General features: G+C 36.2%; 1 protein-coding gene across 9 annotated transcripts in view; it reads left to right on the forward strand.

Annotated features, from left to right (window-relative positions):
* The window catches only part of Pde11 (Phosphodiesterase 11), a 251,591-nt gene extending 246,592 nt beyond the window's left edge, over positions 1-4,999 (forward strand). For all 9 annotated transcript variants that reach the window (XM_067768642.1, XM_067768644.1, XM_067768645.1 and 6 more), the window contains one exon: positions 72-4,999. In XM_067768642.1, the coding sequence (XP_067624743.1) occupies positions 72-1,367 (1,296 nt within the window). In that variant the 3' untranslated portion in view covers positions 1,368-4,999. The remainder of the gene's footprint in view (positions 1-71) is intronic.
* Positions 5,000-9,938: the final 4,939 nt, after the last annotated feature.

Raw genomic sequence — 9,938 nt, forward strand, 5'->3', positions numbered from 1 at the left:
AGTTCCCTCTTTCATTAAACTGTCTTAGCCAGTAGTGTAAATTTTCTTATCCTTTTCAAATTCCTTTCTAGGCTTTCGCTAATCTCTCCGATAAGTTGGCGCCATTGCTGGAAGGTGTACGAGAAAATCGAGAACATTGGATCAAGTTGGCGCAGCAAGTAGCAAGGAAGGAGAAAAAAGCAGCAGAAAGAATTGCAAATGTCAGCGCTGAAACAATACAACAAAATGGTTGCATATCAGATGGACGAAGCGATGTAACTGATGAGATTAGCACCAAGAACACAAGAATAATAACAAATTGCGACAGCAATGCTGACGATGGCATATCAACAGGCGCTGAATGTGAGATTGATGAGCAAAATGAGAGCAATAACAAAAATGAAAGCAACAAAAGTAGCAAAAACAAGCTGAATGATGACGACAACGACGACGAAGAAGAACACGTGTGTGCAGACGAGGAAGAGGCAGGCATTGAAGCGGATGACGATGACTCAGATGTTGAAGCATCACGTCCTTCCAATGGCTGTTTTTCATCTGGTTCAAGTAGATTAAGTACGCCACCGCCAACAGGTGAAGATGACAGCATACAAAACTCGCCAGTCAAAATGGCGCAATCCAAGCTTATTGCAGAAAATTTGAATAGCCTAAACCAGCGTACGCTGAAAACGATGTCGGCGACAACGCGTACCTGCTGTCGCAATTGTGAACACGCACGTTGTGGTGGTAATACTCGTAAGGCATCCTCGCTGAAAGGCGCCAAAGAGTTGCAGCAACAGCAGCAGTGGTGCGCACAATATGGTGGCGGCAATTGTGGTTATTACAGTCGTAGTGCACCAGCGATAAATGCCCAACAACAAAATCAAAGTCATGAACAATACAATCACTGCAATAGTGTGCAACAACAACAACAGCATCAACATCGTCATCATAGCCGTCATCAGCATCATCATCATCATGCTCACCAAAACCACCAACATCACCAACATGCGTTGCATAGCGGTAATGGCGTCAAAGGTAGCGGCATCGGCACTGGCGGCAATACGTCAAGTGGTGCCGAAAGTGATAAAATACCAAAAATAGTCGGTAAGCTGGGTAATATTGATAGTCTGCAATATCTCGCTAGTGGTGGTAACGGCGCTAAAGAAGCTTTGCTGCATCCAAATGCTGCCACTGGTGTTACACCCAATGGCATTGCATTCACACCAAATGGTCATCTCACATATTTTGCAGCAAATGATGTGCCCACATTGACAGTGTCGCCAGCAGTGAGTGGAGAAGCAGCAACGTCAGTGGTAGGTGCGGCGACAGTGACCACGACCACAGTGACGCAGAATATAGTGGCGACAACAAGCGCATGTGATAAATGAATAGTTAAGAGTTAAATGAAAATAAGTGTAAGGTTCGTTAACAAGAGTAAATACGCAGTAGCGTATGAACTTGTAAAACAACTTCTGAGCACTGTAAATGCTTGGCGCATGACAAACAATCACAGCATCAAGCAGGCTTTAGTGTTGGAATGCCACTTGAATGGAAATTCTTGGCAACTTTTGAGAAAAATTTGAAACAATTCCGAATTGGGTTTGGGCTTATTTTATTATTTGAGACGAGCGTTTCTTGTAAACTTTTATATGTATTTGTTTATCCACCACAATCTCGGAAGTAGTCAAGTAACTTGTTACTACCTCAGTTAGTCTATAATTTATCGAAATTTGTGTTTTCTCCATGCTAATTGAAGCAGGGGCTGTCAGTTAAATTTTAAACAAAAGTCAGCTGTTTTGCTAATTTTCTTGTGTTTACAAAGTTTGTTCTAAAAAATACGCACAATTATCGGTTCATCTGGGGTTTGATCACCCTGTGTTGTTGAAAACGAAAATGTAAAATGTCTTAAGGATTGCCATGCTCCAGTTAAATTCTAACTTAACCAGACATGTTGAAAACGCCTCTAAGAGGTCAAAAGTATCGACAAACCCTTAGAAAAATATCAGATACGCTTAAAAATATGCAATGAAAATCAGCTGTTTTTTTTGGTTTTCGTGAATCCACAATAGATTTTTGCGGTTTGTTTTACAAAGCATTAACAATTGGCGAATTAACTGGGGGTTGATCGCAATGTGTTGGTGGAAGCTATAATATCAAATATAGCTATCTGAAGTAGAAAGTAGTAAAAAGTATCGATTAAATCTTAAAAAAAAAGGCAGATACGCCTAAAAGTATGCAATATTTTTCGAGTTTATATAAAATTAAAACCGTACGATGATTTCTATGCAATTGTTCCCGTTAATAATTTTTGCCTCAAATGCGGAAGCAATTTACAAGACAAAGCAGAAGGAATGCCAAACTGAAAAAGAAGCAGTTTACAGCAGAAAAGCAAGAAGTTTTGTATGACCAGCTTTACTGGGAACAAAAAAAAAAAAAAAAAAACTATAAAAAATAACAAAACTACGATAGTGAGATGAAACTAAATTAAATTAGCTAAGTTAAGAAATTTTCCTATAGCTCATTGTGTGCGGTTTCGTAGTGACTACTAGATATGTATGCACTGTTATGTATATGTGACCCGTCTATGAAAAGGTGGCTTATGACTCAAAAAAGAAACTGCGAGAAACAGCTGTTAAAGATACACAATCCATTTCTTCAGTTTCTTAGTAGTTTTTCTTTTGCATTATGAACAGTCATGCCCAAAAGGCAAAGCGCAAATCAGTTTCTGACCAATATTTTGGCTCCATTGCCATCGAAAAAAATGCTATGAAAAAAATCTGAGGATGCTTCACCAGCCACCAAAGTGGAATCGAAGGACTAAAGGCTTCATTGTCTTTCATTTGTGCTCTTCTTTCTCTACATTTATAGTACACTTCTAAGCAAGTTAAGACTTTCTAGTTTTCACCACGTGAAAGAGCGTCTCAAAAACTATCGAAAACAGAAAAAAAGTGGAAAAATTGTTTTGAGTCATAAGCCACCTTTTCATAGACCGGGTCACATATAGATTTTACTTACCCATATAACTTTTGTGTATGTTATGAAAGTAGTAATCTATGATGTTTTATAGTGATATATGTTTGTAAGTGTATTTGTATATCTTGATTTTAATTTAATTTTGATATGTCTTTGTATTTATGAATCCTCTTAATAGAATTTAAGTTGTTGGATGATAAGCAGAGGAATAAAGAAAATAAGAAAAAAATGTAGAAAAAATTTAATTTTGTAACTGAAACTACGCAAATCAGTCTTAAAAATTCGAAAACTTACGAAAATTTCTAATTTTTTATTTGGTGTTCTCTGAATTCTTTTGTATCTAAATTAATTTTAGTTCGAAAAAGTACATTTAATAGGCCAATGAAAATTTTGGTAATTTCTTCAGTTTTCTTTGAAATATTTTCACACTTTTTATTAAGGAAAATCAAAAATACTTTCTGGGATAAACATTTTAAAAAATCATTGCGTAGGTATTTGAAAGATTTATATTTGTACTTTGTTGTACAAAAATTTATTGTAGTACAAAAGTGTATACAAAAAAAATTCAGAGAAATTCAAATAAAAAATTGGAAAATTTCGTAAAATTTTTTTCAAAATATTTTTGAGATTTGGTTGCATAATTACAGTTTATTGCAAAAAAATTAACGAAATTAGAAAAAAGTGGCAGTGCTACTTTTCGGTTCACTGCTGTATATAAGTAGTTTCCAGCATTGTAGTTCAATTTATAGCTTTTTGTTAGCGATAGTATTCAATTTGTAGATCATACCAAAAAGAACTTAAACAAGTTTAACTATCAATAAAATTTTTACTAAATCAAATCAATGCTGAAATGAAAAAAGATATAGATTCAGCAAACAAAAAAAAAAAAAAAAAAAACAAAGAAAAAAAAATGTTAATCCATATATCTAAAAGAAAAAAATGCATATAAAATTATAAAAAAATATTTCGCAAAAAAAAAATTTAATTTATTATAATGATTAATAAATATTATGTAATTAAATCAAAAACAAGTATTTAGTGATTTAATTTGTAAGCATTTGTAAATATTTTCTCATCGCTATTTTAAGCATTTTTTCACAATTTCGAATTTAATTATATTAAATACAAATCGTAAGAGATACGTTTGAAATTTGCTATTAATATAACAATAAGTTATGTTAAGTATCATAATTAGTTGTATATTAAAAAAATTGTGAAAGAACCTTAGCGAAGTTTCAAAGAAATATTACACTTCAAAGAAAATTTTAGATAAAAAGCGCCCAAGCAAGAGCAAGAAAAAATTTCTAAAAATAAATCGTTCAGTGTGTAAAAAATTATAAATAACAAATGTATAGTAAATATAAATAAAATAACTTAGAGCAATTATAAACTTCAAAAAAAAAAAGAAAAAACTTTGAAAAATTTTCGAATTTAATACATATATGTCTAAATAATAATTTTCCAAAAAATCTTATTTGCAAAAAAATAAAAATACAAAAAATATTCAATACTTGTTGAAATTTTCAAACGCTCTTTTCTTCATATATTTCAAAAATTGATAGCTATGTAAATATGATTACATACGTCCTATGTAATAGTGATAGATACATATGTAAAATAAAACGAAACTTAATATGTACATAAATATGTCTGCGGAATTTTTGTGTATTGTGTTTTTGAATATTTATTGTATTATTTTATTAAAAGTTGGTATAGCACTGCAGGGGCGCATGATTTTAATTAAATTAAATTATTTAAAATATTTGCCAGCAAGAAAAAAATTTAAATATTTAAAATTTAAATAAATCAAAAATACAATAAAAGAGAAATTCTAACACATAAACCTACCACTTAAATGCATTTTGTTTTAATTTTACTGCTTTATAGATGCCCACGACTGTGTGAGACATCGCCATGCATCGAAATAACGGTAACAACTGCAGGAGCAAATTATTTTTACTATACCTAACAACTATAAGTATGTGTATAAAAAAATGTATCGTGACTGGACCGAAATAAATTGTTACTTCTTTGAAAGTTCGTATAATTCTTACGCATATTTTTATGGGGAAAGTGGGCGTGGCACCCTCGAGTAAAGACTATTTTACCATCATATCAGTAAAAGTTTTCTGCACTGAAATTGGGTAAAATTCGTTGTCAAGATATGTATATGAAATAGCAAATAAAGACTGACGTGTTATTGTAAACGACGAGTCGTTTATTATTGACAGGTGAGTGTGTGTTATCCATTTCTTTTCGACGAGTTATAGGTGTGATATCGGCCAGGCAAAGGTGATTATGTACCGTGTGTTATCATACAGATATCAATTAGTTATCGAAAATATATCGAGAGATGATCGATTTGTTACAAAAAAGTTAATTAATTTCGAAAATGTATCGATTTGTTATAGCAACTAATCGGCTTGTAATGAAAGTGATACCCATAAAACTTCAACATAAAATCATGCCACATCTGTAACCCGTCCTTTGACAAGCCGATGTCTGGAATATAACAAACTGACAAAAACTGATAATTTGGTGACAGTATTGATAATAAGCCGACAATTAAAGAATAACTTGTCGGTATAGGGTGTTATCGAAGCTGCAGGCGAATTAGCGCGAAATCCCTTTCTGCAATCGATACCTGTATCAGTGTATCAAATGTGTTAAAAAGGGATATCTGTTACTTAGGATTTCAGGTTTGATCTATTGAATAATTTGTGATCTATTAAAGAACATTCACAACCAGCGATAATCCTGGAATGTGTTTCAACGATATGGAAACCAAGATAATGCTATTGGCATACGTTCTATCGCACCCAAACTCAACCTATTTCGATTAGAAATAAAATAATTAAAAACAAATTTTTAAGTTAAACCGTTTTATTGAAACCAAACGCTAGAAAACAATTAGGTAGGTCCTAGGTACTAGTCATCACACTCCTCATCAATCTAGGGCGTTTATCAGACAACTAAACAAAATCGTTGGGCGCGTGAAAGAACCTGATTAAGGTTCAGTTGGTCGTATATATGACTATCAATAGAAATTTGACGCGACCCACGCTCTTATTTATTTGTCTGATCAATGTCCTAGATTGATAAGGAGTGTGATGACTAGTTCCTAGGACCTACCTAATTATTTTCTAGATTGTAGTATTATTATTACTTAATTAAATATTGTTTTCAATAAATTTTTTTTTTTTAATTATTTTATATTCAAGTTTTTAGTCTTTATTTAATTGCCTATTATTACTCATTCTATGTAGTTCATTTAGTGACTCATTATTACAAGGGATCTTTTCTGACAATTTGTTACAATCTGAGTCCTCAATACATAATCCTTCCAAAAGACTTTACTCGACTCAGCGCCACGTATGTTTGTCCCTCGAACTCCAAAGTATTTTGATGTCACTTCTACCGGACTGTATGTAATATGTGTTCCAAATATTAGCCAAATCGGACCACAAATACGATTTTTTGAATTATTTCGATCCATGCGCCACATATCGGAGCTTTTTTTATTATTGCATTGTCATCGGTTTCTGAACTACATATATTCAAAAGTTCCAAACTTGTAGCTTATCGGGAAGTTACTTAAATTTCAGTTACAAAATTCTGTTCGCCCGCTCAAGTCAAGCTAAATAAAACCGTTCAATTAAAAACATCCATTTTTGAAAGGAACAATGAAATCAATCAGAAGCACGGTATATCTGCTACAGGCACAATTGACTTAGCTATCTATTTATGAACATATTCAGTCATCACGAACCGCCCTGCTCCACTTAACCTATCACCATCGACTAGTATTTAGTAAGTATCCACTATCACTTTTCAAGAAGCTTAAACTTATGTACATATCGTGGTTAGCATCGAAAAATTATTATACACGATTTTACTGATATCGATTTAAAACTATTTTTATACTCAGCTGAGCCGTAACGGCATAAACTAATCGAGATAGATATAGACTTCTATAAATCAAAATGATCTGGGTGAAAAAAGAAATTCATTTAGCCATGTCCGTCCGTCTTTAAACATGAAATTGATGAAATTTGGTATGTAGGTTCCTGGGCGCTCATCTCAGATCGCTATTTAAAATGAACGAAATCGAAAAAGTGCGATAATTCATTACCAAAGACGGTTAAAGCGATGAAACTTGGTAGGTGAGTTGACCTTATGACGAAAAATAGAAAATTAGTAAATTTTTGGACATCGGGCGTGGCACCGCCCACTTTTAAAAGAAGGTAATTTAAAAGTTTTGCAAGCTGTAATTTCGCAGTCGTTAAAGATATCATGATGAAATTTAGCAGGCACGTTGCTCCTATTACTATATGTGCGCTAAATAAAAATTAGCAAAATCGAATGACGAACCCGCACACCTTTAAAAAAAATTTTTTTTAAAGTAAAATTTTAACAAAAAATCTTTACAGTATATAAGTAAATTATGCCAACATTCAACTCCAGTAATGATATGGTGCAATTAAATACAAAAATAAAACAAAATTTCAAAATGGGCGTGGTTCAGCCCTTTTTCATTTAATTCGTCCAGAATACTTTTAAGGCCATAAGTCGAACTAAAATTTACCAATCCTTGTGAAATTTGGTCTGTTCATAGATTCTATGACGATAACTGTTTTCTGTAAAAATGGGCGAAATCGGTTGAAGCCATGCCCAGTTTTTATACACAGTCGACCGTATTACCTTCCGCTCTGCCGTTAACACGATAACTTGAGCAAAAATCGATATATCTTAACTAAACCGACTATGACCTCGCCCACTTTTGCGATATCGAAAATTACGAAAAATGAAAAAAATGCCATAATTCTGTACCAAATATGAAAAAAGAGATGAAACATGGTAATTGGATTGGTTTATTGACGCAAAATGTAACTTTACAAAAAACTTTGTAAAATGGGTGTGACACCTACCATATTAAGTAGAAGAAAATGAAAAAGTTCTGCAGGGCGAAATCAAAAGCCCTTGGAATCTTGTCAGGAATACTGTTCGTGGTATTACATATATAAATAAGTTCTGCCTTGAAAATGGCGGAGTGCATATAGTCCTTGTCCAGAAGCCGTGGCTGAGTAGTAACGGCAGTAAGATTTCTGGATTAAGGACTGGAAAATTCAACACATTGGTGCATGGGGAGGCAAGTAGGCCTAGATCCTGTGTGCTTGTTAAAAAAGAGATGAAAGATTTTATTCTCTCTAATTTCAGCAATGCTGACGTAACCACGGTCTGCCTCGAGCGAGGAAGTAATGAAATGTGGGTGGGCTCAGCGGACATGCCCCACGGGGACGTAGCGGGACCACCACCTGCGATACTGGGCGAAATCACCGCTGAAGCAAGTCGGAGAGGTGTTGGCGCGATCATCGGTGCCGATGCTAATGCCCATCATAGCATTTGGGGAAGCTCGGATACCAACACTAGAGGTGAGTCTTGATTTACTTTTATTGTAGATGAGGGACTTTGTATATGTAATAGGGGGAATGGCCCGACTTTTATTACTGCGGTAAGGGAGGAGGTCCTGGACCTCACCCTGGTTAGGTCGGATATCTGGCTGGAGTGTTTTCAACGAGCACTCCTTCTCTGATCACCGATATATTCAGTTCTCGCTGAACGAAGATCGTCCCGGTAAAATATCTTGTAGGAACCCTAAAAGTACTAACTGGGACTTGTATTGTAGGAAGCTGGGAGAGCTATTGCCTGCGGCGCCTACCGTTAGTTCGGACCTGTCCGAATCTGAGATAGACGTTCTGGTGGAAAACTTCACCTCGGCAAGCAATAGTGCCCATTGAAAATTTACAGGGGGAAGGGCAAGCCGTCCTGGTGGTCTGATTCTCTTGACGACATAAGAGCATCCAGTCGGCGGCTCTTAAATAGAGCCAGGAGGAGTAAATTACCCTCGGACTGGGAGCTCTATAAGGTGAGTCTGGGGATTTATAAATATGAAATAAGGATAGCCAAGCTAAATGCATGGCGAAGCTTCTGCGAAAACGTAGAAGGCTGCAATGAATCAGCGAGGCTTAGAAAAGTACTCTCTAGGAATCCCGCTCCTCTGGGGTATCTGCGTGATGATGGTGGGGACTGGTCGATGAGTAGCGATGAGTCCCTAAAGCTTTTACTGGACAATCCTTTTCCCGATGTCCCAGTTGCGCAGGGATCTTCGCCTGCATTGTCGGCGGTCGTTGGCCATGCAGAAGTGCCTGCCATTCCAATACGGGAAAGTCAAATAACCTGGGCTATAGGGTTGTTCAAGCCCTATAAGTCTCCGGGCCCGGATGGAATCATTCCTGCGCAACTTCAAAAGTCTTTGGGGATTTCCTGCCGCTGCTTGGCCATCATCTATACTAAATGCCTCAGGCTTAACTATATCCCGAAGTCTTGGCACACGGTTAGGGTTATTTTCATTCCGAAGGCCAGCAGAAGCTCTCATGTATCACCGAAGGATTTCAGGCCAATGAGTCTCTCGTCGTTTCTTCTTAAGACGTTTGACCGGTTGATTGAACTGTACCTACGGGAAAGGATACATTGGGGGTTACTTTCGGCTTCACAGCATGCGTACTGCAAGGGCAGATCGACGGAAACGGCTCTCCATTCGATTTTAAAGCAAATAGAGGGGTCCCTAGAACACAAATAGTATGCTCTGGGTGCCTTTCTAGACATCGAGGGGGCTTTTAACAATGTCTTACCGGGGGCAATCGAAAGAGGTCTGGAGTAGAGACGGCTCTGGTTGAATTTATTAGCAAACTTCTATGCGGTAGAATTGTCGCAGCGGAGTGGGGAGGGGCCATAATTAAGAGGAAGATGTGCAGGGGTACGCCACAGGGGGGTGTTCTATCTCCTCTCCTCTGGGTTGTGGTAGTCAACGAGCTTCTTGTGGAGCTGGAAGCCAATGGTTGTCGGGTGGTTGCCTATGCAGATGACCTCGCTATCCTAGTCAGAGGAAAATTTCTGGGCCCCGTGCGCGATGTTCTGCAGGGCTA

The sequence above is a fragment of the Eurosta solidaginis genome, chromosome 2 (assembly GCF_040869045.1).
Source record: "Eurosta solidaginis isolate ZX-2024a chromosome 2, ASM4086904v1, whole genome shotgun sequence".
NCBI classification, from domain to species: domain Eukaryota; kingdom Metazoa; phylum Arthropoda; class Insecta; order Diptera; family Tephritidae; genus Eurosta; species Eurosta solidaginis.